This window comes from Heterocephalus glaber, unplaced genomic scaffold (genome assembly GCF_053883595.1).
Source record: "Heterocephalus glaber isolate CG9 unplaced genomic scaffold, H.glaber_assembly_v1.0 deba00001497, whole genome shotgun sequence".
NCBI classification, from domain to species: domain Eukaryota; kingdom Metazoa; phylum Chordata; class Mammalia; order Rodentia; family Bathyergidae; genus Heterocephalus; species Heterocephalus glaber.
Window position 1 is genome coordinate 61857381 of NW_028258320.1, and position 27743 is coordinate 61885123.

Sequence of the window (27743 nt, forward strand, 5' to 3'; positions counted from 1 at the left end):
TTTGAAGTGTATCTTTAGGGGGAAATTCTTTTAAAAAGGATGTCACAGCTAATCTCGTCAATTTGATTAGAGAATCACCTAGGAAATTAGCACAGTATACTTCACTTCTGAGTGTGTCTGTGAGACAACTAGCAGGTGGGACAGCAAACTGGGAAGACATACTCTGAATGTGAGCAACACCATCCAATAGAGTAGAGGCCCAGGAGGAAGAGGATAACAGGAGAAAGAGGCCTGATATCAGTCTCTGTCTCTCTCTTCCTCCTAACTCCTCCCACCACTCTGGTTGCCATGAGGTGAGCAGCTTTCTTCAACCATGCCCTTCACCATGTTTTAGCCTTGCCACGGCCCTAAAGCAATGGAGGTTGTTGGCCACGAAATGAAACTTCTGAACTAGGAAATAAATCTTTCCTCTTTTAAGTTGCTCTTTTCAGGTATTTTGTTATAGTAATGAATAGCTGACTGACACAGAATTACAAAGTCAAAAGATAAATGCGTATGTAGTTTTGCTCATACCAGTTTGTATAATGGTCATGCAAATGCAACGCAGTTGTTTTCTGGAAGGGGAAAGACAAAAGGTCTCTACCATCCAAGTTAGGGGCTATGAGGAGGTTCCCTGGGAATCTCTTATCTAAGTGGTTGGTGCGAGTGGGTGTAAGGGTCCCCTAGTATCCTGCCTATTAAAATCTTTACAGGCTGAGTGGTGAAGGGCAAGAACGAAAGAAGCTGTCTGAGTGGTACCTTGTTTATTTCTCCTTCGTGTAGGACACTGGGGAGGCAAGTCATACCGCCCCAGCTGATAGGCAATGTGGCTGTAGCTGTTGAACGATAAAGTGGCCAAAGCTCAAGTAAATGAGGACAGCAAAGGAGATACAGAACTTTGGGCAAAAATGTACAAACTGATTTGGTAAGCCTAAACCTACCAAATTTTGATTTTGTAATCCCAAGTATTTAGGATTATGGGCAACTGCTTGAAATATAAACAAAGAAAGCCTGCTTACTGGCATTGGGTGGCTCTGCCTCTCTGTGCTCTTTTGCCCTCCTCTCCCTTTACACCCACCTTAAATGCTTCAAAGAAAAAAGCTGAGTACAGCATGTTGGGGAACTTTGTGAAGGGAAAGGACTCAAATATTTATTGCCTGGTTGGGTATTAGAGTCCATATTTAGACTGACCTGGTCTTTGGAAGCACTGCCAGTAATTAGAGAGAGCAATAAATGAGCCAAAAAGCATTCCCACTGTCAATGGAGACGTCCCACAACCAATTTTCTCTCACATGCAAACCTAGGTCCTATCCCAGTGAAGATGTATGAACAACACTAATTCTCCCAGTAATGATGTATGACAACATGTACACACTATTGCCAATCAGGGAAGCTCAATGGAGTCGTGTTGTCCAAGGTTTATTGTGGGGTCACTGACAGGCACAGAACACCTGTGCTGACTTTATTGTCTTCAGCCCCTCCAGAGGTCAAACTGATACTGCATGGTTCCAGCATGGTTCTTCACCATAAAGCATACTGAAGATACAAACTAGCTAGATTTATACAAAGATACATTTACTTGGAAGAATATTCAGAGGTTATCTGCCAGGAACTGTGAAGAGGCAGCTTTGCCACTCCCAGGCTTTCCTGAGTTAACCTTTTACTGCATTATAATTTTAGGACAAGAAAGTATCACACAAGTGAAAATCTTAAATGTCAACTCTATAGTATTACTACATTTTCTCAGAAAGGCTGTACAAAAAATTGTACACAGTTCAACAATATTGGTAACCAGATGAGAGGTTATAAATGTGGTAGAAGTGAAGAGTGGCTAATAACGAAGGTAGGGGAAAGAACAGAGAGGTCAATCTCCCCCCCCACCCTCAGTTGCAGGCTCAGTATTAAGGCAGGGTGAGAAAGAATTCCTGACCACTATGGGACCTGCAAGGATTGGAAAAGGAAAGGAGGGGAGGAAGTAAAATTCAGGTGGTCCTAGCCGGGAAATTAAATTCCTATAACTACCTTGCTGGGAAGTATAATCCTATGTAAAAGACAGGACATATATAATAACTCAATTTAAAATTAAGATGGTCTAAAAAAGAAAAACAAAAAAATAAATAAAATTGAGATGGTCTAAATTGTTGCACTGTTGTGCAAGAAAATTAATACCCTGTCACTTTCTTCTAAAATGTATCTTTCACATATGTACTGGCTCATATTCTAAAAGATTTTGAGACAGGACTGCTCTTGAACTTGCGAGCTCAAGTAATGTACCCATCCCAGCCTTCCAAGTAGTTGGGATTACAGGCATGTGTCACCATACCCAGCTGAAAACAGATTGAAATATGCTTCTACAGGGCATATTGAGCTATTACATATCAATAAACTGAACTGTTTAAAATAGGTAGGCAGCTGGGCATGGTGGCTCATGCCTGTAATCCCAGCACTCAGGAGGCTGAGACAGGAGGGTTGCTTGGAGTTTGAGGCCAGCCAGGGCTACATAGTGAGTTCAAGGCCAGCCTGAACTGCATAGTGAGAACCTATTCAAAAACAAAAAGTCCAGTTTAGGCTGGCCTGGGCACAGCCATCTTCCTACCTCAGCCTCCCAAGTGCTTGGATTATAGGCATGGACTACCATGTCTGGTTTATAGTATTAAGACTGTGATCAGCTCTGAATCATAATCATAAAGGCTTTGAGAAAAGCCTAAAATTGAATTTACTAGTTTTGCCTTTTTGTACTCTTAAACTGATGATAAAGCTACAAGCTAACTCTCATCAGTTTATTAACTCCATAATGAACAATTCTACTGGCACAAGGTAATGCCTAATCTCAGCAAGCGGGACTTTAGTAGGGAACACAAATACATAAACTGGCAAAATCTGACACTGCAAGAGATTTATAGTGCCTAAAAAAGTGCAGTGTATTACAGAGGGATTAGTTCAATTCTGTAGCAGAGTGGAAGCTTGTGAATGAAAAAACAGAAATAGCAGTCCAGGTAGAGAAGACTGGGAGGCAGGCAGAGTAGGGTCAGAGTACAAAGGACTTTGCATGCTATCTTAAGGAGTAAAGGATTCAGTTAGCAGGATCAATCACCAGAAGGGACAAAGGGCAATGCAGCAGAATCTGATATGTAGGTGATGAGAAGACAGGTTAATGATTAATACAGAAACACCTGGAACTGTTGATGAAGCGAGTGCTTCAAAACATAAGCAGAGGGCTGGGGATTTAGCTCAGTGGTTTTGTTGCCTGCTGTTGCACAAGGACCCGAGTTGAATCCCCAGTACCAAAAACAAAACAAAACAAAACAAAACAAAACATAAGCAGAGATGAAAAAAGACAGGAGTTTTTAAGAAAACGCAGAGCTGAGCATAGTGGTGTAGGCCTGTAACCACAGCACTCTAAGAGGCTGAAGTAGGAGGATTCCGAGTTCCAGCACAGCCGGGGCAATTTAAAGACTTAATACACCCTGTATCAAAATGAAAAAAGGGGATGGGGATGTACTTCAGTGCAAAAGCCCTGGGTTCAATCCCCAGTACAATGTGTGTATGTGTGTGTATGGGTGGTGGCTAGTGACTTACTGGTTGTAAGGGATTGAAAGAAGGGGAGACCATAGGAATCTCTAATTTTCTGATTCCTTATCTATCAGCCTTATAAATGTTAATACTGATCTTGCTCATGTAAAGCCTACTTTCCTTTGGACTGTCCACATATATTAATGTGAGTCAAAGTTAACTTACTACCAGAGAAACCAGGAAATAAAGAACAGAAATAATGACGATGACAATTTAGAATGAGTCTGGTGTATTAAAAATGATTTGCAAGGACCAGGGATTTAACTCAGTGGTTCTGACACCTGCCTCGCAAGTGCAAGGTCCCAAGTTCGATCCCTGGTACCAAAAAAAAAAAAAAAAAAAGATTTGCAAACTAGGACCTTTACAATTAAAAATCTTTGGAAACTGTACATAATTAGACCTTTGGTTTTTCTCAGTCTGATGTGAATTCACTTCAAATCCAGTGACTAGAGAAAAATACATTCAGTCACTTTTTTTCCACCTTTTGTTTGCCAGACGGCATGTACACGAACTCAAATGAAAATTTAAGCAAAAAGAAAATTCAAACATAATTTGCACTGAATGATGAATAAAGTTCTGAGGCAATATCAGAGGAGTAAAACTTCATTTTCTAGAGATTATACCACCTAAACACAACTCTGAGACTCTAACAGTCCACTTTTCTATAAATTGGGCCAGGTCGAGAGGGCTGTGGCCAAAGGCTGTCGCAGCTTTACGAGGCCCGGCGACGTCCACCGGACCCCAACTCCCCACCTCCACCTCCACTACGCTCTACTGTTACAATGGGTAGCAATGAAAACCTGAATCATGGCCCGTGCCCTACTCTCGCCGCCCCTAATACTCCTGGCGCGCCCCAGACTGGAGGAGGGAAAGGCCCTGGCGTCCACTCCGAAGGTCACCAGGACCTACAGGATAGCTACCCGACCACGTCTGCTCTTCATCCGATCCGCCCAACCCAAGAGCCAAGCAAACGCCCTACGCGCCACTTCCTAGTCCTCCACAGACAACTCCCCAAACTGCGCCTGCTCAGAGTTTGGAAAGTCGGGGACGCGGTCAGGGTACGAGCTCCGCCCTCGTTCGGTTAGCCCGCATAATTTGAAAGCCCTTCCTAAAGCCTGATGGCAGGCGCATGCGTGTCTTGCCTTGCGGGGCTCTGGACAGTAAAGCCGTGGATCTCGGCGTGCAGCTGGACGAGCCGGAAGTCGCTTTGCGTCAATTCCACGCTGCACGGACGGAAACACAAGACATGCAAGAGCGGTTCCGGTCCTGGCGTGGGCTGGAGGCGGCGGAATGGAGACCCAGACTGGGGACGCGGGATTGACCCGCCGCCCGACGCTGGCCTCTTCGTGGGATGCAGCGAACGGGGCGCTGACCCAGAGCCTCCTTCTCACCCAGACTGGGCCCGGCGCCCAGAATTTCGAGTGGGAGGAGCTTCTGGCGCCGCCTGCCCCAGGGTGAGCCGGGCCGGCGGGGACTGGAGTGCTGAGCTCGCTGACAGCCAGGCTCCTGGGGAGGAGCGAGGGGGGCCGGGGCCGCGAGAGGACAAGGTCCGGGCCGGGACCACGAACGGAGCGGAGGCTGCGAGGTGCAGACAGGGCCGGGCTCAAGGACCGGGCCGGGGAGGGAAGTGGGCCAGACTGCGGGGCGTGGGGCCGGGAGGGGACCTGGAAACGCAGACAGCAGCGTCTCCCTGTGCCCCTCGGGACAGCCCGCCAGGTCTCCTGTCAGTCGGAATCCAGCAGGACCACGCTCCCCAAAATGAGCAAAGCCCTGCTGTCTACCAGAACGGGCTTAAACACACGCACACACCCACCAACGGTAGAGAACTGCGTCTACTTAACTCTGGCAGGCACTTTTGTCTATTCTGTGCACACAATGGAGGCCCAATGAATGCATTTAGTTAACTCAAGAGTCAGAGGATTGAGTAGATTGCCCATGATCAAAGGAAAATAGAGGGCAATGCCCCAGCGGATGACGCCCCCATTCCTTGTGGATTCTGCATTGAGGGTCTATGGGTGTTTGAGAAGGTGCTTGGTCGAAGAGCAAGTGGAAGTGTGTAGGAAACAGAGAAAGGGGACGTTACTAGAAAGAACGTCTGCAGTAAGTCCTAGTCTCCTGCGAGCCACGGCAGTACACCGCGAATTACAGGAAAGGTAGAAAAATGAGACTGAGAAGAAGCTGAGCTTTGGGTCTGATCAGTGCTGCTCTGGGCGGCAAAGACAAAAGCCCTCAGCTTACCGCACCTTTTATTCAGTACTCAGTATATCAGGAGAAACAAATGTAACAAATGACTTGCATAGAGTTCAGTACATCCGCGTAAACAAGATGGTAACAGTCCAAGAGCAATGAGGAACTGATTAGATGTTTGTTCCTCCCAGGATGTTTTCAGCTCCCAGGATGTTTCTTGTCCTGAAGAATCACAGCATCACCGGATCATTGAGGTATCGGTTTTGACCGGAGGCCAAAATGGAGTTATGTCTCCAAATTCCATAGCTGGGCTGTAGGCAATAGAACTAGGCTAATCAAATGATTTTTCCCTAAAATTATGTAGCATTGCTCCCGACAGAAGTGCGACAGAAGTAAGTGGGCTTGGAGCACTCTTCAGAAAAACACACTTTGTAATGTTTTTATCAACTTTTTTCTCAGCCAGGATCTGGTGAGCTTGAAGAGCAGCCCAAGACCCCGAGGAGGAAACCCCTGTTTCCTCTACCTGAGATGTGACCCTAAGGGAGAAGAAGAAATCGATTCTGTTGGCCTTTTAAGTTCAGCAAGAAATATGGAAGTATATGTAGGAGAGGAATACTGTGGAACCAGTAGGGGCAGTAGCGTTTGCACCATTCTGGATGGCAGGTGTGTGGCTTGTTCAGACAGAAGTGTTCTTGTATATTTATGTTTTTATTTTCCTCAGCTTTGGGGATGGTGATTGATTTCCTGACATTGATGCCAGCCAGACATTAGGAAGGAGAAGATAAATATGTACCTGTAGGCATAGGTCAGTCTGTTAGGTTTCTTATGGTCTAGGTAAACCTTGTTACTTTTATAAATTTATGGCTAATTTAATGGAGGTGAATTGGTAGTAGTTCACAGGTAATTAGTGGAAGAGTTTTATTAGAATGAAGCCCTGATAAGTATTTCTAGTTTCCTTTCACTCCCAGGGCTCTGTCTTTTAAAAATCAGTCTGGAGCACTGAAGACATTCTCTTCCAGAAAATCCATTCCAAATGGTGTATTAATCTGTGACTGTGCCACAGCAGCCTACTTTTGACCTGTAACCTTCTTGACCTGTTATAAAATTAAAATTTTGAGGTTTTTCCTCTTGTCTTGCAGAGATTGTAGCCCAGCTTTACTTTAATATAACTGAAAATTTGAATTATTTTATATCCTCCGCATGTTGGAAATAATAGTATTATCAGATATTAATTGAGCTTTAAAATATGTTATATGTTACATGACTGTACCTACGTTACCTCATTCTGTTCTCACATAAAGCTAGTAAATGGCTAGTGTGGTCCTTCCAGGAATACAATGCAGTCTGGAACTCCAACCCCCTGTGCCTCACCAGGAAAACAAAATCTCAAGTATTGTCCTGGAAACATGTATTTTTAAATATAACTGTTAAAAGTGATAACAAGCCTTTTAAAAGACTCTTTTTTATTTTTAGTGAACATGATAAAATCATTTTGTACAAAAAATACCTAAAATTGGAAACTTCAACACATGCATGTAAAATAAAGGTAAGTCATCACCAAATTTTAACCAATATAAATTAGAACTAAGTTGTTTTTGTTCTACATGTACTTATTTTCTGCTGATTTGGTCATAAAATTAGTCCATCATGGTCCCTTGTTTATTCCAAAAATAATGTATAAAAGGAAAGTACTTTCCTGAAAATGACCAATCCTTTTTAACACTGAATTCTCTATTTAAAATGTGACTATTGAAGGTAAAAAAATATTTTGTTAATATAGTATTGCTTTACTTCAAAGCCTTGGGAAACTCAGCTAAAACATTTTTTACCTTTATATAAAACTGCAGTGCCAAAAATAAAAAATTAAACCTATAAGCAAAACTTTGGCCCTATGTATCGAGAAAGAATGGAATAAGAAGTTTCAGACAGGAGAAATTAAAAGTTAAAGATATTTAAGACTGTTGTCTTCAGCATGAAAAGTATTTCTAAGGAGAACTTTAATGATGTCAAAGTCTAGGAATAGCATACTGAGTTGGGAGTCTTAAGCTGTGAATATTCAGTTCGTTGCTGACTGGCACATTAGCTTTGGGAAAGCTGTTTAGGTCTACTTCATGGATAAAGTTAAAATACTGAAAAAAGCAAATTCTTGGATTTATCAAATCTCTAAAATCTGCTTATTATCATATCTTATATTTTTCTTTTTTTTCTTTTTTCTTTTTTATTTTGGTACTGGGGATCGAACTTGGGACCTTGCGCTTGCGAGGCAGGTACCAGAACCACTGAGCTAAATCCCCGGCCCCTATCATATCTTATAAAAGACTGACATTTCCTTTTAGAATAAGATAAAAAATAAGTGATTTTCATAGCAGATAAAGAGCAAACACAGAAGTGGACATTGCAAAATACTGTTTAGGTAACAACAACAACAGTTGCTTCTAAGGCAATTTAAATAAAGTGATTTATTCACTCAGCAAAAATGTGAGTGCCTCTTGATTCTAGATACCACGTTTAAGAATTAGCCGTAAGAAAATAAATTGAAATACCTGCCTCATATTGCTTGTATTCTGGTGAGACAAGACAAATGATAAGCAATCTCAATGAGTTAAATATGGACCATATTCAAGGTAATAAAAGGAACAGGGAATATAAAACAGAAGGGGGATAGTGAGGGATTGAGAGGTGTGATATGAGTTTAGTATGTGTTTCTTTAATTGGTGAGGGGTGTCACATTTTTTGGTGCCACACAGTTTTTTTTGAGCATGGGCGTTTATTGATCTGTCTGTGACATGTAGGTCTGTGTGTATATGTCAAGGTGAATATTTTTTGTACCTGTATTATGGAACCACATGGGCACTCAATGGGTCATTTCATTTAGGGAACCTCTCGGGGTATGTATGAAGACTTGTTCTGAGGCAGTACTACTATATGAAAATTAAAATAAAAATAAATGTTCCTGATACAGATTTTTCAGTGTTTACAGTGCTATACAGCTATACAGTGACAGACACTGTATATTCACACATAAACCCCCCAACCACTATGAGAAGTCATTGTTTTATTTTATTGCTGACTCACTTTTGGCATTTGCCCAGGGTCACACAGGTTAAGTAGTAGAGTCCTAATTTAAACCGAGGAATGTTGGATTTATAACCTGTTACTTTTCATTTTACTATGCTGTTGTGAATACTACTACACATAAAATATATGCCCCCCCCCACAGGGTACTGGGGATTGAACTCAGGACCTTGCACTTGCAAGGCAGGCTCGGTGCCACTGAGCTAAATCCACAAAAATGTCTTTTGATTCAGAAACATGGACTGTGAAACAGGGAGACCTGGGGTATACCTCAGTTATATAGCATTCCTCTAGCATGCATGAGACCCTGAGTTGCATCCCCAGCATCTCCAAAAAGTAGCAGCAACAACAACAAAACAAAAACAATGGAAAACCTGCTGGGATAGAAGCCAGAAGAGCTGGGTTCCGAGCTGGACTTACACTAAGTGAGTTACATAACAATCCCTGAACTCACCTTTATGTATGATAACCAGGTATCATAGATTATCCTTAGTGACATTCCTTTACAGTTCTGGTTTCTAAAAGATGAATTGTATTTAGGATTACAGTAAATACTGTGCTGTATGGGCTTCTGGACAGCTTTATTTTTTTATTAAATAGTATAGCAAATTGTGGGATGTTAAAGTATCAGATTGGTATGTTTGATTGGTATGTTTACTTTCCCTCAAATTTAGTAAGTAAAACTAGTTTCCTAGTTTAGTTGATAGTTACAAAATTGAAAGCATTTATTTATTTATGTAGTTCATCTGAGCTTCATGACAAATTGGAATTTTCCTACCTCGTCTAAAGAAAAGTAAAAATATACTTGAAGTTAATTTTTAGTTTCTTAAATACTGTACTTCATTCTTGCTCTGGTAATGTCAAGACGTGAGTTTAAATGATAGTTGTTTTAAAAGCCATTATTGTTTCTGGGAACTCTTTTGTTTCATAATAGTTGCTGTCCTTTGGTGAAAAGCAGTGTGTGTTCATCGGTAAAGTTGTGGTGCATATGAGACCAATTTCAGCAAATTCTTCACCAGGCTGTCCTGCTCTAGGATCAAGGATAGACCTTGACAAAGTCCAAACCATGATGGAGTCCATGGGGTCAAAGTTATCACCTGGAGCTCAGCAGTTAATGAATATGGTTAGATTTCAGCAACAGGTAAGTAGAAATGAATTTCTTAAAAATTTCAAAAGTAGCCATTAAGAAGGAAAGGTAGTGTATTAACTTCTCTTTTAATTTTTAATAAGTATCTTCTTTTAGTTTTGCAGAAGTAACATTTTGTAGAGTTACCCCTCCTACAAAATGTTTTGGCTATAGATCTTAACAATTTTTCATAAATTCATTCACCCGTTTATTCACCCTGTATTTATTAAGCAACTCCTCAGTAAACAAAGCACTCGTTTAAGCACCTTTGAAGGTACAAAGATGATCAATTAGACTGTCTTTATTTCTGGAGTGAATAGATGCAGGGGAAGTTTAAAGTAGATTGGAGGCCTGAGGATGTAGCTAAGTGGCGCTGCACCTGCCTGGCAAGTACAAAGTCCTGAGTTAGATCCCTGGTACCAAAGAAAAAAATAGGCTGGAGCTACATGATAGAAAGCTTTGGCTGCTGTGTAAATTTGTAAATGTTTCTGGTCTACATTTTAAAAGATTTTAATCCAATGCTACCTGTATAGTAAATCAAAGGAAAGTGAAAATAGAGCAAGTAGGGCTGGGGATTTAGCTCAGTGGTTCCAGCGCCAGCCTCGCAAGCTCAAGGACCCGAGTTTGATCCCCAGTACCAAAAAAAAAAAAAAAGAAAAAAGAAAATACAACAAGTAGATTTGCATAGGATTTCCTTCATCCAGATAAGAGCTGATAAGGTCTCAGGTTAGACATAGCAACATGGTGCTTGTTTTTCAGATTCTGAAACAAGCCTTTCGGACTGGACAGCTAACTTAATATTGGTATTATGGGGGGCCAGGGATTTAGCTCAGTGGTTTCGCCGCCTGCTCCGCAAGCACAAGGACCCAAGTTGGATCCCCCGGTACCAAAAAAAAAAAAAATATTGGTGTTATGGGAGAAAATAGAGTCACTTGTGAAATTAGTTTTGAGGATGGTGGTGCCAATAATATAATTGCTTCCCAAAGGAAGAAGGCACTTGGGAAAAAATGAGTTTAGTTTGGGGAATATTGAATTTAGCTATGAACCAAACATTCCTGGAAAGATGTTACACTATTTGGAAACAGGATTGGGGAAGGTAGAACATTCAGTGGCTGGAAGAGAGGTTTGAGAAATATACTCAAGGTAAGAATATTGTAAAAGGAGAGACTGGAGCCAGGAAGAAAGACCTTGGAGAGTAGCTACATTCGGTAGGATATGGGGGGACAAAAAGGAAACCAGAAGGACAAAGACAGCATTGTGATCCAGTAGCAAGAGATAGATCTGATTTGAGATTAAGTGACTTTCAGTTCTTGTCCTGTCACTTATTAGTTCTGCTTCCTTTGGCAGGTTTAGTCATTTTTTTTTAGATATGAATTCTCATGTGCAAAATCTAAATGGCAGTACTGTCAAGATCCCAGAATTGGTATGAAAATTTAATATAGATAACACAAGTATAGAACTTGTGCCACGTGTGGTGGTGCATGCCTGTAATCCCAGCATTCAAGAGGATGAGGCAGGAAGATCTCCAGGAGTTCAAGGCCAGCCTGAACGCTACATAGTGAGATCCTATCTCAAAAAAAACTCCAAACAAAACAGCAACAAAAAAACCCACAAGAACTTGTAAATAGCCAGGCTTAGTCGAGCAGGCCTGTGATCCCAGCATGGGAGGCTTAGGCAGGAGGATTGCAAGTTTGAGTCCTACCTGAGGAACTTAGCAGGACCTTATTTTAAAATAAAGGAAGGTGGGGCCAGGGATTTAGCTCAGTGGTTCCACTGCCTGCCTTTCAAGCGCAAGGTCCCAAGTTTGATCCCCAGGACCAAAAAAAGAGGCCAGGGGCTGGTAATGTAACTCTGTGCAAAGGCCTTAGTTTCAGTCACACACCCCCCAAAAGAATTTATAAGTATTGTATTTACAAGTATTGATTTAGTTCTAGTACTGGCATATGGAAAAAGTTAAGAGAACCAGGAAAGAAGGAAAATTAGAGAATCAAGGAGCTGAAGATTATAGAAACCACAGAAAGGTGCATTTCAAAACAGGTGGCAGTCTGAATTTTTCTTTCTCCCCATCATTGCCTCACCTGGATACCTCCAGAGACTCCTAAGTGGACCTTCTGCTCACCTACAACCCACCCTTCACATTGCAGCCACAGTGAGCTCAAAGGGTGGATAGACTTTGTCCTTCCCCCAGCTACTTCCCTTTGCATTTATTTGTAGTTAATCCCTATTCCTTTGTTTATTTCTAAAATTGGACCCTGTCTGCATCCTCAGCTTTATGGCCTGCCATATTTCCATGGGTACCTTAATATAGACATTCTGTATTGCTCAAACATCCAGATCTCTATCTACCTCAAGGCTTTAGTATTCTCAGCTGTTCTCTTTGTCCACAACTCCCTTCCTGTAATACTCTATTTTCTTATTATTCCTATTTCTTCTTAATTGTTACGTTCTTAATGAGACCTTCCTTGGACACTCAGTTTGAAATATCCTGTCTCTCCAAATATATATCATAGTTTCATCTGTGCTCTTTTAACCACTTTTGTCACATGTGTGCCAATAGAACATCTAACTTTATTTATTTTGTTTCCATTTTCTCATGTTAATTCCATTCCCTTCTTTCCTTTCCCCTACCCCTCCCACTTCCCCTTTGCTTCTTTTCTTCCTATTTCACATTATCTATTATACCTTTTAGTCCTTTACACTTTCAGTTTCTCACACTAAAGAAACTATTTGGTATTTACACATGTGTCCTATTTAGCCTCTCAAGTGAAATAAATGGGACACATATGTATAAATACCAAATAGTTTCTCTGGTGTGAGAAACTGAAAGTGTAAATAAGAACTAAAACATGTAATAGGTAATGTGAAATAGGAAGAAAAGGGGCAAAGGGGAAGGAAGTGGGAGGGATAGGGGAAAGGATAGAAGGGAATGGGATTAATATGAGAAAATGGAAAAATAGGAACAAAATCTTTGTAAATAGGGAGGAATGGAGGGGTTGAAGGGAGGGCTGGCCAAGGGTGAAAAATAAGAACCAAGAGAGATTATGTAAAGGTGCAAATTTCCAATGATGAATGTCATTATATTGTATACCTAAAATGTACCAATAATTAGAATGAATAATCGATAATGCAAAATAGGAAGAAAAGGTCCAAAGGGGTAGGGGTAGTGGGAGGGGCAGGGGAAAGGAAAGAAGGGAAAGGAAAAATGCTGAGAAATGGAAAAAGTGGAAAGAAAGTCTTTGTAAATAGGGAAGGGTGGAGGGCGTGAAGGGAGGGAGGGCTAGGAATGGGGAAAAAATAAGAACCAAGATGTATTATGTAAAGGTACAATTCTCAATGAGAAATGTAATTGTGCTGTATACCTACAATGTACCAATAAAAGAATTTAACAAGAAAAAAAAAGTATCACCTCAATGTACATCCACTTAGCTATAAATGTCACAAATTTCTCATTTTTTATGGCTAAGTAGTATTCCATTTTATTAAAAACCACATTTTCTTTATCCAGTCTCCAGTTGATAGGCAGTTGGGCTGCTTCCAAATTTCAGCTATTACAAATTGTGCTGCTATGAACATGGATGCACATATATCACTGTGGTATGATTCTTTTAATTCTTTTTTTTTTTTTTTTTTGGTACCGAGGATCGAACTCAGGACCTTGCGCTTGTGAGGCAGAGATTCTTTTAATTCTTTGGGGAAGATATCCAGCAGGGTATTCATAGCTGGTTCAAATGGGACCTCTAGTCCTCATTCTTTGAGGTATCTCCATGCTGATTTCCACAGTGCTTGCACCAGTCTACACTCCCACCAGCAGTGGAGCAGTTTTCCTCTTTCTCCACAGCCCCACTAGCATTTGTTATTGGTTGATTTCATGATACCAGCCATTCTTTCTGGGGTAAGGGGGAATCTCAGCGTTGTTTTCATTTGCATCTCTTGAATGATCAGTGATGTTGAACATTTTTTCATATGTTTATTTGCTGTTTCTACTTCTTTATCTGAGAAATGTCTGTTCATATCAGAATATCATTTTTGGATTGGGTCTTTAAATTTGGGACGTCTGATATTTTTAAGTTCTTTGTAGATTCTAGATAGTAGACCTTTGTCTGAGGAACAGCAGGTGAAAATTTTTTCCCACATTGTGGGTTGTCTTCACACCATTGGTGGTTTCTCTTGCTGTGCAGAAGGTTTTTATTTTTTGTACCAGGGATCGAACTCAGGTCCTTGCGCTTGGGAGGCAGGCAGCAGAACCATTGAGCTAAATCCCCCGTCCGGCAGAAGCTTTTTAATAAGAAGAGATCCCACTTATTGATTGATTGTGCTAGTTCACGGGCAACTGAGGTTTTGTTCATAATATCTCTACACCAGTGTCTTCAAGAGTTCTACCTAACCTCTGTTCCAGCCGGTTCAGCGTTTCTGTTTTAATATTTAGATCTTTAATCCATTTTTATTTTAGTTTAATGCATGGTGAGAGATACAGGTCTAGATTTAATCTTTGGCAAGTTGAAACCCATGTTTTCCAGCACCGTTTATTTATGTATTTATTTTTTGCTTAAATTCTTTTATTGGTACATTTTAGGTATACGTTTACATTTATCATTGGGTGCTTGTACCTGTACATGATGGATCTTGCTTCTTATTTTTTCCCCATTACCTGTGCACCCATCACCCACTCCACCCTTCCCTACTTACATAGACTTCACTTCCAGTTTTTTTTCTTTTCTCATAATTTTTCCATTCCCTTCTTTCCTTTCCCCTTCCCCTCCCATTTCCTCTAACCCTTTGGGCTTTTTCTTCCTATTTCGTATTATCAGTTATTCGTTTTAATCATTTTAATCCTTATTTACACTTTCAGTTTCTCACACTAGAGAAACCATTTCGTATTTACACATGTATGTCCTATTTATTTTACTTAGGAGTATGGCCTCAATATGCATCCATTTAGCTATAAATGTCTCTAGTTTCTCGTTCTTTATGGCCGAGTAGTACTGCATTTTATAAAAAAAATCACCACATCTTCTTTACCAGTTTCCAGTTGATGGGGACTTGGGCTGTTTCCAAGCTTTAGCTATTCCGAACTATGCTGCTATAAACATGGGTGCACATGTATCACTGCCGTATGATTCTTTTAATTCTTTTGGGAAGATACCCAGCAGGGGAATAGCTGGATCACATGTGTCCCCTAGCCCTAGTTCTTTGAGGTATCTCCATACTGATTTACACAGTGGTTGCACCAGTCTGCACTCCCACCAACAATGGAGAAGGGGTCCTTTCCCCCCACACCCTTGCCAGCATTTGTTATTGGTTGATTTCTTGAGAGCAGCCATTCTTTCTGGGGTGAGGTGGAATCTTAGTGTTGTTTTCATCTGCATATCTCGAATGACTAGTGATGTTGAACATTTTTTCATATGCTTATTTGCTGCTTTTACTTCTTTATCTGAGAAATGTCTGTTCATTTCAGATGCCCATTTTTGAATTGGGTCTTTAAATTTGGGGGGGGGTGTTAATTTTTTTCAGTTCTTTATATACTCTACATAGTAGTCCTTTGTCTAAGGTACAGCTGCTAAAAACTTCTTCCCACATTGTAGGTTGTCTGTTAGCTCTGTTGGTGGTTTCTCTTAGAGTTCAGCACGATTTATTAAAGAGGCTATCTTTCTTGCAGTGAGGGTGTTTGGCTCCTTTGTCGAAGATGAGGTGGCTGAGTGTGTCTGGAGTTTCTGCATCTTCTAATCTGTTCCACTGGTCCTCAGGTCTGTTTCTTTGCCAGTAACATGCTGTTTTTATCACAGTAGCTTTGTAGTATAGTTTCAAGTTGGAGATTGTGACACCCCCTGCCATGTCTCTGTTGCCTAGAATTGCTTTGCTATTCTGGGTCTCTTCTTGTTCCAAATGAATTTTTGGATTGTTTTCTCAAGGTCCACAAAGTATGCTGCTGGGATTTCAATTGGGATCATATTGAATCTATATAGCAGTTTTGGAAGTATGGCCATTTTCACTTTGTTGATCCTTCCTACCCAGGAGCAAGGGATGTCTTTCCATTTTCTGATATCCTCTTCAATCTCTCTTTTCAGAGTGCTATAGTTTTCAGAGAAGAGGTCTTTGATTGCTTTTGTTAGGTTGATTCCTAGGTATTTCAGTTTTTTGGATGCTATTGTGAAAGGAATTGTTTGGTCTATTTCTGTCTCAGTGAGTCTGTTGTTCATCTACAGGAAAGCTATTGATTTTTGTGTGTTGACCTTGTAACCAGCTACTTGACTGAATTTGGTTATTAAGTCTAGAAGACTTTTGGTGTGGAGTTCTTGGGGTCTTCTATATAGAGTATCATGTCATCTGCAAATAATGACAATTTGACTTCTTCATTTCCTATCTTTATTCCTTTTATTACTTTCTCTTATCTAATTACAGTGGCTAATGTTTCCAAAACTCTATTGAACAAGAGTAGTGATAGTGGACATCCTTGTCTTGTTCCTGATTTTAGTGTGAAGGATTTCAGTTTTTGACCATTTAATATGATACTGGCTGTTGGTTTTTCATAGGTGACTTTTATCAAATTGAGGTAGAGACTGTATAAATTTTTTGTAGGGTTTTTATCATAAATGCGTGTTGGATTTTGTGAAATGCTTTTTCTGCATCTATTGAGATGATCATACAGTTTTTGTCCTTGGCTCTATTGATATAGTGTATTACATTGATTGATTTGCATATGTTGAACCATCCCTGCATCCCTGGGATGAATCCCACTTGATCAAGGTGTATGATCTTCTTGATGATCTTCTGCATTCTATTTGCCAGTATCTTATTAAGGACTTTGGCATTTATGTTCATTAGTGAGATTGGCCTATAAGGTCTGCTTTTCGGTTGGGTGTTTCTCTGCTTTGGGGATCAAGATGATGCTTGCTTCCAGGATTGAATTTGGGAGTATTGCTTCCCTTTCAATTTCATTGAAGAGTTTAAACAGTAGTGGCAGTAGTTCCTCTCTGAATGTCTTGTAGAATTCAGCAGTGAAGCCATCAGGACCCAGGCTTTCCTTACTTGGTAAGTTTTTAACTATTAAGTTTTTAACTATTTAGTTTTTGGTTTCATTGACTGATAATTGGGTTGTTTAGAATTTTTAGATCTTCTTCGTTCAAGTTTGGTAATTCATACGTGTCTAGGAATCTGTCCATTTCTTCTGTGTTTTCCATTTTAGTGCCATATGGCTTCTCGAAGTAGGTATTGATGATCCTTTGGATTTCTGCTGGGTCCATTGTAATTTCATCCTTTTCATTCCTAATTGCATGGATTTGGGCCTTTTCTTTCCTTTTTTTTGACCAGGTCAGCTAAGGGTTTGCCAATTTTGTTTATTCTTTTGAAGAACCAGCTCTTGGCTTCATTGATTTTTTTGTATCGTTCTCTTAGTCTGGATTGCATTGATTTCTGCTCTGATCTTTATAATTTCCTCCCTTGTATGAACTTTGGGTTTGTCCTGCTCTTCTTTTTCTAGAAGCTTCAGGTTCAGCATCAGGTTGTTTAATTGGGCTTGCCCTGTTTTCCAAACACGAGTATTCACTGCTATGAATTTCCCTCATAAGACTGCTTTCATTGTGTCCCATAGATTCCGATATGTTGTATTGTCATTGTCATTTAATTATAGGGACTGTCTGATTTCTTCCTTAATTTCCTCTGTGACCAATTCGTTATTCATAAGTGTGTTGTTTAATTTCCATGTGTTTATGAAATTCTTGTGGTTTCTTTTGCTGTTGATCTCCAATTTTATTGCACTATGGTCTGATATAGGGGATAACTTCAATTCCTTTGCACTTACTTAAACATGTTTTACAAGCGAGTATGTAGTGTATTTTGGAGAACAACCCATGTGCAGCTGAAAAGAATGTGTATTCTGGGCCGGGGATTTAGCTCAGTGGTTCCACCGCCTGCCTTGCAAGCAGAAGGACCCGAGTTTGATCCTTGGTACCAAAAAAAAAAAAAAAAAAAAGAATGTGTATTCTAATTTTGTGGGGTGGAACACTGTAAACATCTGTTAAGTTCATTTGTTCAAGAGTTTGCTTGAGTTCTAGTATTTCGTTGCTAGTTTTTTGTCTAGTTGATCTATCTATTTGTGATACGGGGTACTGAGGTCCCCCACTACTATAGTATTAGTGCTTATATGATTTTTCATGTCTGTTAGCATGTGTTTTATATAGTTGGGTGCACTAGTGTTTGGTGCATATATGTTTATGATCGTCATCTCTTCCTCTTGGATTGTTCCCTTTACAAGGATGTAGTGTCCTTCTTTGTCTCTCTTAATCAGTGCTGGCTTGAAATCCACTTGATCTCCAAAGAGGATAGCTACTGCTGTGTTTTTTTGGTTTCCTGTCTCATGGATTATTGTTTTCCACCCTTTCACTTTCAGCTTATGAGTTTCTTTTTGAATTAAGTGTGTTTCTTATATGCAGCATATTGTTGGATCTTGCTTCTTGACCCATTCTGCCAGTCTATTTCTTTTGATTGGTGAATTGAGACCATTAACATTGATGGTTATAACTGATACGTATTGACTTATCATTGCCATGACTTTTTCTTTTTGTTGGATCCTCCCCCTTTCCATTTAATTTCTTGTCATGCCCAGTGGATTCATTCTGCTGGGCTTTCTGGGGTTGTGATCCTCAATGTATGTTCCTAGAATATTGTCTAAAATTTTTTGGAGTGCTGATTTGGTATTCATGAAGTTCCTCAGGTGCTCTTTGTCATGAAAGTATCTTATTTCTCCATCAATTTTGAAAGATAGTTTTGCAGGGTACATCAATCTGGGTTGGAGGCTCTTTTCCTTTAGGGCTTGAAATACGTCACTCCAAGCTCTTCTTGCCTTGAGGGTTTTCATTGAGAAGTCTGCTGTGATTCTGATGGGCTTTCCTTTGTATGGGATTTGTTTCTTTTCTCTCACTGCTTGTAGAATTTTGTTCTTCTGTTGGGTTTCTGGAATCTTAACTATTATATGCCCATGTGTAGATTTTTTTGGGTTAAGGCTAGTTGGAGTCCTGTATATGCCTCACTTATCTGTATGCCAAGTTCTTTTCCCCTGTTTGGGAAGTTTTCTGCCATCACCTCTGTGAATAGTTTTTTATGTCATCTGCACTCTCTCCTGTTTCTTCATTGGCTCCAATCACTCTGACATTATTCTTCCTTGCATCGTCTAGCAGCTGCTAGATTGATTTCTCGTGGTTTCTTACTATTTGAAAGAAATGTTTCTTTTCCTGGTCAATAATTGCAATCTAGGGCCGGGGATTTAGTTCAGTGGTTCCAGTGCGTGCTGCACAAGCGCAAGGTCCTGAGTTCAATCCCTGGTACCAAAATAATAATAATAATAATAATTGCAATCTTATCTTCTGTATCTGAAATTGTGTCCTCACATTGACTCATTCTGCTGGGTAAACTTCCAGTGGAGTTTTTCATCTCCTGAAAATCTGTTTGCATCTGTTTTATGGATTCCATTTGTTTCCTATGTTGGGATTCCATCATGTTCCTCAGATCCTCTATTTTTTTAAATATGTCTCCTCACTAGATTTATTAATCATGTCTTGCAGTATGAGCACAATCTCTGCTGTTATCTGAGAAATTATTTCTTATTTCATTTTTTCCAGATCCTCTTTCATTGTTAGTTCAGATAGTCCAGGTGGTTGAGTATCAGATTGTTCCATCTTGTTTCCCTTTGGGGTTGCTTTAGGTGATCTGGAAGTCTGATTTTGAAACTTATTTACATGTCTTCTCATTTCAAGGGGGAGGGAGGGGTGTGTGTTGCTGGCGCCTGCTTGGCTCAACTCCTCAGCACTGGGGGTGGCTCTGCTCTTTGGCGCTGGGAGAGGTGGTTCGGCTGCCCAGAAGTATCACCTCATTGGTGCTGGGGGGAGTTGCTGTGCTCCTTGGCTCTGGGAGCGGTGGTTCGGCAGCCCGGTAGGTTCTTTCTTGGCACTGGGGGCAGCTCTGCTCCTTGGCACTGGGGGCAGTGGTATGGCAGCCTAGAAGCAACAATGCTGTAGCGCTGGCCACTGAGTCCCAGAGGGCGGCCAGGCCCTGCCAGTCATTTGGCACTCGGGTGGTCCTGACAGATCCCTCCTAACTGAGAGGGCCAGGCCCACAGTGCTGCTCCAGAGGTGGCAGCGCAGGGTCAGAATAGGAGGGTGCTAGGGCCTCCGTGAGTCCCAACTCAGAACATCTAACTTTAAATGTGTAACCTATCTGTGTAGCCTCCATGAGAAACTCATTTAAAAAGATATGACCAGGTAAAAATGAATAGTTTAACATAGATTTAAAGTTGGGGAATGATATAATTGAGTTTTAAGAAAATTATCAATTATTGTGACTCAAGTAAGAGTACATTTTATTGCCATTGACAAAGGAGGCTTTTACAGTGAAAAATTAAAATATGTCAGTGGAATTTTATTATGCATGTTAGTATTTTAATATTTGTTGTAGGAAATGATTAAAAGTTGTTGACTATAGCGTTACATTATTTGGGTTTATATCCTAGATCTATCACTGACTAGCTGGTTATCCTGGCCAGGTCCCTTTGTCCGTAGTCTCCTCAATTTCATATTGAATAGTAATATCTATTTCACGAGGGTGTTTTGAGAATTAAATGAAATAATGCATAGCGCCTGACTCCTAGTAATTACTCTGAAAGTTATGTTTCATTCTTAACAGTAATAGTAACTTTATTTACTTATTTACCTTGTTTAGAATTGTATTTCCATTGGAGAACAGCTTCAGTCAGTTTTGGGAACCACTGGATTCACGCGCATGATTACACTACAGTCATCTACTTCAGGAGCCTTAGACAAGTTGTCCTCCACACCTTTTCCTTTTAGAACTGGATTGACATCTTCAAAGATGACTGAAAATTTAAAGGCTTTCATTGATAAAAGCACACAGCCACTTGATGAAGAAAATACTACAAACCATGAGTGTAAAATTGTGCCACAAAACCATTGCCTTCTTGAGAATGATCTTAAAAATGCAGTGTCTTCTTTCTTACCAAAGAAAGCAAGTGACAACTCAAATATGTCCAACTCTGAGCTGCTGCCCTTTCTCCAGAATTTATGCAGTCAAGTTAATCATCTCCGAGTAGGACATACTGCCAAGTCGCAGGAACATACCTCCAAGCCTCGTGAAGGGATTGTTGGTGTTACGTAAGTAATTCATTTCAATGCAGATGTAGTTTAGATTTGGTAGGAGAGATAATCAGAGGAAGGGAATCAGATTTGTTTCAATGTGTACTGTCTGAAAATCTCTTTCCAGAGAAAATTTTATCAGCTTTTCCATTTTACCATTAATGTACTTACAGAGAAGAACTATTTATAGAGTAGAATGGATTGCTTTGAAAGAAATGCATGTAAGTGGAGATATTGCACACTTCTTAGGTATTCTGTGGAAGGATTATAAGCCTCAGATAAGGGTTGGAGTAGAAAGTTAGTGTTTCACTATAGTGTTCTAGATTGGAATTCATGACTCTGGTAATAGTTTTGGCTTATACTGTTTTTTGTTAGACTGTTCGCTCTTGGTTTACAGTTTTCTTCTGAAAATAGGGGAGTTACCTTTGTTTGGTATTAAATACTACCAACCACTAATGGATGAACTGACATTTATAGAAGACTATACCAGTAATACCAGAATACACATTTTTTCCAATTATCCATGGAAGATTCATAGAGATAGATTTTATCTTGAATCATAAAGCAAACCTAACTGAATTTTAAGAGGATTTAAATCATACAAAGTATTTTCTCTTAACTACAAAGACCAAAGAAAAATATATTAGTAATAAAAAAATAAGTAAGTTCCCAAACACTTGGCAATTAAACAATATGTGTAAATCTATTATTCAAGAAGTCTTAACAGAGTATTTTAAAAATACATGAAAATATAGTAGATCAAACCTTGTAAGATACAACTAAGGAACTGTTGATAAGTATATTTATAGCACTAAATACTTGCATTAGAAAAGAGCAGAATTGGGGTCGGGGATTTAGCTCAGTGGTTTCACTGCCTGCTGCACAAGCTCAAGGACCTGAGTTCGATCCCCGGTACCAATAAAAAAAAAAAAGAAGAAGAAGAAAAGAGCAGAATTCTCAGATCAATAACACAGAACCACAACTGTTCAATAAAAATGAAGTAGATAATCTGAATAGTCTTATAACTATTAAATAAATTGAGGTTGTAATTTAAACGCCAGGCAAAATAAACCCAAAGCAAGTAGAAAGAAGGGAAGGATAAAGAACATAAATCTATTTAACTGAAAACAAGAAAACAATAAAATCAATCAAAAGCTAATTCTTGGAATGTTTTAATATAATTAATTACTAGCAAGATTGTCAGATAAGAGGAGATATAAATCACCAATATGAGGAATATAATGGAGAAGGAATGTTATTATAGATCTGAGGCCATTTCAAAGATAAGGGAATATTATAGGCATTTTTCTGCTTATTAATGCAGCATCTTAGAAGAAATGGATTAATTCCTCAAAAAGCACAAACTAACTAACTCAACATAAAATAGAAAATAGAAAAATCCTGTAATGACTAAAATTACTGAATTTGTAATTACAGATGTCATGAAAAAGAAATATCCTGGCCCAAAGAGTTCCATTAGAGAATCCTGCCAAACATTTAAAGAAAGCCCCTATTTTACACACTTTTCAAAAAATAAAAGAGAAAGGAAGACTTCTCAACTCATTTTATGAAGCCAGTATTACCTTGACACAACTAGATTACCCCAAAGAAACCTACATATAGATATATATATATAAAATATATAAGCCTGTAAAATAATTAAACTATAAAACTAATATAGAGGATCTGTGGAGTGAAAATTATAAAATAATGATGAAAGAAATCACAGAATACCTTAAAAAATGCAGAGACATACCATATTCATAGATTTACAGACTAAACATAATTTTTTTATAACTTGTTACAGTTTGTAGTTGCTTTTTTAAAAAATTAATTTTATTGGTATATTTTAGATGGTAACATTCATCGTGTGGAATTTGTACCTATACATGATATATCTTGATTCTTTTTTCCCATTTCCCTCCCCTCCCTTCAACCCCTCTTCCCTTCCTTATTTGCAAAAGCTTTGTTTACATTTTTCCCTCTATTCTCTTTCTTTCCTTTCTCCTTCCTTCCTTTTTCCCTCCTCCCTTCCTGGTGCCGCTTCCCATCAACATGATTGATAAATGTGTCCAACACATTTTCTATAAAAAGTCCAAGATTGTTTTTATAAATATGTATCAATAGGATGATTATAACATTTGGAAGTAGAAAAATCCCAAAAAGTGGAAAGATACTAGAACAGGAAAAATATTTTAAAAGAAAAAAAAATTTTTAATATTTTAAAGTCAGAGAAATCACTACTACATTTCAAGACATAGAACTACAATATTCAAGAGTGTGGTATTGACAGAGGGCTCAATACATAAATGAGTGGAATAGAATAGAATAGAATAGAACACACAGAAATAGCCCTACATATACACTGGCTAACTTTTGACCAAGTTGCACAGTAATTCAATGAAGGAAGGATAGTCTTTTTAACATGTGGTGCTAGGGTAATTGAGTGTCCATAACCAAAACATGAACCATGACCTGAACTTCATACCTTACATGAAAATGAACACCAAATGGATAATAGACTAAAATGTAAAACGTAAAACTTTTCTAGTATATGAGAGAAACTCTTGGGGAAATGTTCTTAGATGTGACACCAAAAGCATCTCTGTTTGTAGACCTTATGAAAATGTAAAACTTTTGCCTATGAAAGATCCTGTTTAAGAGAGTTTAAAATACGCTCTGTGTATGGAGGCACATGCCCATAATCCCAGCACTCTGGGAGGCTGAAGCAGGAGGATCACAAGTTCAAGACCAGCTTGGGAAACTTACTGACTTAGGAAGACTCTGTCTCAAAAATAAGAAGGGCTGGAGATGTAGCTCATTCCAGAGACCCTGAATTCAATTCCTAGTACTCCCCTCATTTCCCTGAAAAAAAGAATAGAGAGAAAAGAAAAAGATTTATGTTAAAAAGGGTTACAGCACAAACTGGGATAAAATATTTGTAAATCATACATCCAACAGATGACTTGTATCTAAATATATAAAGAATTTTCAAAGTTTAACATTTAAAAAATGTAATCTAATTAGAACATGAGCAAGAGATATAAAGAATCATTTCATCAGAGGGTATACAAGTAGCAGACAAACAGGAAAAGATGATCAACATTGACTTTGTTGCTATTAGGGAAATGCATATTAAAACTATAAGATATCACTACCTAGGTATTTAAGTGATTAAAATTTAAAATTAAATAAGGTAGCAACACAAGGTACTGAAAGGATATAAAACTGGATCTTGTACATTGCTGATGGGAATGTAAAATAATAGCCACACTAAAAAATACACTAAGCACACAGTAGTATATGAGCTAACAGTCATACTCCTGGACATTTATCTTGGAGAAATGAAGGGTTGTGACAGCATGAAAAACTGTACACAATTATTCAAAAAAGGTTTATTTGTAATAGCCTAAAACTGGAAACAACCAAAATGCCTGACAGTAGGTGAGTAGTTAAAGAAACTGAGTGCATATATACTATGATAATCAGCAATAAAAAGCAGCAATTTAAGTGGTTCTCAAGGGTATTGAGTGGTAAGAGAATCTTAAAAGATCACGTACTATATGATGCCATTTACATCACATTCTCCAAATAAAATTACAGAGGTGGAGAACACCTTACTGGTACCTGGGGACTAGGAAAGTGAGTGTGACCATGAAAGGGTAGCAGGGAGATCTCTGTAGTTAAGATAGTCCCATCTCTTCATTATGCTGGTAGTTAGATGAATACTTGTACATGTGATGTAATGGCATAGAACTATATACATACATTGTACTAATATCAATTGGCTGGTTTTGATATTACATCTTAGTAATATGTTACCAATGAAAAAATTAGATGAGGATTACTGAGGAACTCACATTTTTGCAACTTCATGTGAATCTATAAATTTCAAAATAGTTTGAAAAACAAAACCCTCCTTTGTGTATTATCCTAAGGTAGTGATTTCTCAAACTTTGTGGTCTTTATGTTCTAAAAAATAATTGGGGACCCTAGAAAAAACTTTGTATGCAACCATGTAAAATATTTGTTTAAAGATAACAATAAAAAATGAAAATAACAGTGAAAGCTTTATGTATTAACATAAGTCTTTATGAAAAAAATAGCCAAATTCTTTTTTAAAGTTTAATGAGAATGATTTTAATTTATAAAAATCTATGTTAGCATTTGTCTGATAATTTTCTGATACATGGTACATTATAGCATGTATAAACAAGTATAGCTGGTAACACAGGAGGAATTCTGAGAACAAACTGAGTTAATCTCTCAAAAAGCATGTATTTATATACTAAGCCTACTGCCTTATGAAATTCATGGAAAGAGAATTTACAATTAAAAATTCTATTAGTTAGCAGAGATAGAACATTACACATCATGTTATGTCTGGACAATACCACTGTATATTCACAAAGTATGAAGACGAAAAAGTCAAATAACATCTTACTGTTAGTATAAAAATACTGTGCCCTCATTGAAACCCTGAAAGAGTACCGGAAACCTCAGGGTTTTGTGAACCACCCTCTGAGATTCATCATTCTGGTGTTCACTCTGAATTTTAGAAATTGGTGTGCTTTTCACTTACTGTTTCATTTTTGTTTGCCCATCTTAGATATATTCTTAAACATTTTCATATTGGGTTAATAAAGAGTCTTTCAGTATTTTGGAAAGGTTGTTTGTATGAAAGAAAGAAACTGCTTGAAATTATAGGATTACTTGGAAGATGTATGTGTTCAGTTTTTTAAAAATTGGGCAAGATCAGTTTTATTTAGCACTCACAATCCAAAAAGTCCTTTTCTTTTTCTTTTTTTAAAAATATTTTTTAAAAATTAATTTTATTGGTACATTTTAGGTATACAATATAATGACATTCATCATTGGAAATTTGCACCTTTACATAAATAATCTCTCTTGGTTCTTATTTTTTCCCCATTCCCCTGCCTTCCCTTCAACCCCTCCACCCTTCCCTATTTACAAAGACTTTGTTTCCAGTTTTGCATTTTCTCATATTAATCCCATTCCCTTCTGTCCTTTCCCCTAGCCCTCCCACTTCCTTCCCCTTTGCCCCTTTTCTTCCTATTCACATTATCTATTATACCTTTTAGTCCTTATTTACACTTTCAGTTTCTCACACTAGAGGAACTATTTGGTATTTACACATGTGTGTCCTATTTAAGAGTATCGCCTCAAAGAGCATCCAGAAAAAGGCCTTTTCTAAACTCTTGTTCTTTAACGATTCATCTTCACTTTTATATTCCCACTTCAATTGTATACTGAATAAAAAGAATTAAGAGTGTATTGGACATTCTGGACTTAGCCACCTGTTGTGTATGTATTGTGGAACCTGAAAAAATGTCATAAGGAGACAGTACTGTTGTGAATATAAATTTCAGTGATACATATTGGCTGCTTATTACATGACTTGTTTTACTTATTGGAGAAAAGTGACACACTTTTTAAAATTCGTTTTCAGGATGGAAGAACAGCCCATTTGTTCCTACTTGGAAAAGATTCTTTCTAAAAATATGGAACTGATGGAAAAGAAACTTATGGACTACATTGACCAGCGAATATATAAACTCCAGGAGCACATAGATGATAAAATTGCTTTGTTAATGGATTTGTTACAAAATCCTAACTTTCCACTTGCTGGGATGCCTCTAACACATTATGACTCTGGAGAAAGACTTTCAAATGGAGAAAGATAAGCTTCTCAATATATACATTGTACTGCAGATATTTATTACCTATTTATTACAAAGCCAAAACCCCAAAATGTTTATGAATAGCAAGTATTTAACGTTCTTTAAAGATCATTGTCTTACATAAAGTGACCTCAATGTTCATTTTGACTGCCCTTGTTATTGTAAATCCAGTACTGTACACTGAATTAACATAATACAGTCAGGTTATTTTTGTTTGCAATATTTTTCACTCTTACAGTAATTTATCTATACATGTGTTGCTTAAATGTTTAAGGATTTCTAATGCAGTTCATTAGTTTGTATTTTATATTATGTATGTGTTTGATGCAAGTGAGTTTTTTATTTATATAAAAATTTTATAGTCTTAAGAGTATGAAAAAATTACTTGATAAGAGTATTTCATTTTTTCCTTTTTCTAATTCTTGAAAATATTTGGAACCTTTAAGATCACAAATTTGCATTTTGTATTGCTTATCTGAGGTAATGAATAAAATGCAATATTTGGTTTGTGTAAAATTAATTTATACCAGTGCTGTTAATATTTGTTTCATGTAATGTAGCTGTAGGAGGAAAGTAAAAATTAGAACTGGCCTATTCCTTTTTAGGATTATTACTTTGGGTTTGATGTTTCATATAAAAAGTGAGCATTTGTTTTGTTTGGTTTCAGTAACCTCAGTATAAGAAAAATCTTTCCTTTCTTTTCTTGAGCTGATACAAATTCTCCCAGAATTCTTCTCTGACATGTTTAGTGTACTGTTCCAAGAATCAGAATTGAAGGATCAAGACCTATGAATCAATAATTGCAAGTCTCTTTAGCAGACTTAAATTTCTGAACTTTGAAGGGTGATGTATTTGCATGTAAAAATAAATGCATCCTCTCTGAAAGCTCCTTGTTTTAAGTAAATGGAACTCTTACTTTCAACTAATCTTTGTTTTATATATTTCATATTTTATTTTTTA

General features: G+C 38.3%; 3 protein-coding genes across 5 annotated transcripts in view; 1 reads left to right on the forward strand and 2 right to left on the reverse strand.

Annotated features, from left to right (window-relative positions):
- Positions 1-4868, reverse strand: part of Pstk (phosphoseryl-tRNA kinase) — a 19366-nt gene extending 14498 nt beyond the window's left edge. For both annotated transcript variants that reach the window (XM_013069979.3, XM_013069980.3), the window contains exon 1: positions 4695-4868. The gene's annotated coding sequence lies outside the window, so the exon portion shown is untranslated. The remainder of the gene's footprint in view (positions 1-4694) is intronic.
- On the forward strand, positions 4824-27671 carry CUNH10orf88 (chromosome unknown C10orf88 homolog). 2 transcript variants are annotated; one of them, XM_004838773.4, is made up of 6 exons: positions 4824-5006; positions 6199-6402; positions 7213-7285; positions 9749-9955; positions 20651-21099; positions 26552-27671. In XM_004838773.4, the coding sequence occupies exons 1-6, from the start codon at positions 4843-4845 to the stop codon at positions 26784-26786; spliced, it is 1332 nt and encodes a 443-aa protein (XP_004838830.1). In that variant the 5' UTR covers positions 4824-4842; the 3' UTR covers positions 26787-27671. The 2 variants fall into 2 exon arrangements, with proteins under 2 accessions (XP_004838830.1, XP_087041317.1); XM_087185191.1 differs by lacking the exon at positions 4824-5006 and adding an exon at positions 5792-5993.
- The window catches only part of LOC101702361 (ATPase PAAT-like), a 29171-nt gene continuing 25192 nt past the window's right edge, over positions 23765-27743 (reverse strand). Inside the window, exon 4 of the mRNA XM_087185194.1 lies at positions 23765-23946. The gene's annotated coding sequence lies outside the window, so the exon portion shown is untranslated. The remainder of the gene's footprint in view (positions 23947-27743) is intronic.

Coding starts and splice junctions, on each gene's coding strand:
- CUNH10orf88 (XM_004838773.4), top strand. CDS start 4,843: ATGGAGACCCAGACTGGGGACGCGGGATTGACCCGCCGCCCGACGCTG. Junction 7,286..9,748: donor CACATGCATGTAAAATAAAG/GTAAGTCATCAC, acceptor GTTTCATAATAG/TTGCTGTCCTTTGGTGAAAA. Junction 21,100..26,551: donor GAAGGGATTGTTGGTGTTAC/GTAAGTAATTCA, acceptor ATTCGTTTTCAG/GATGGAAGAACAGCCCATTT.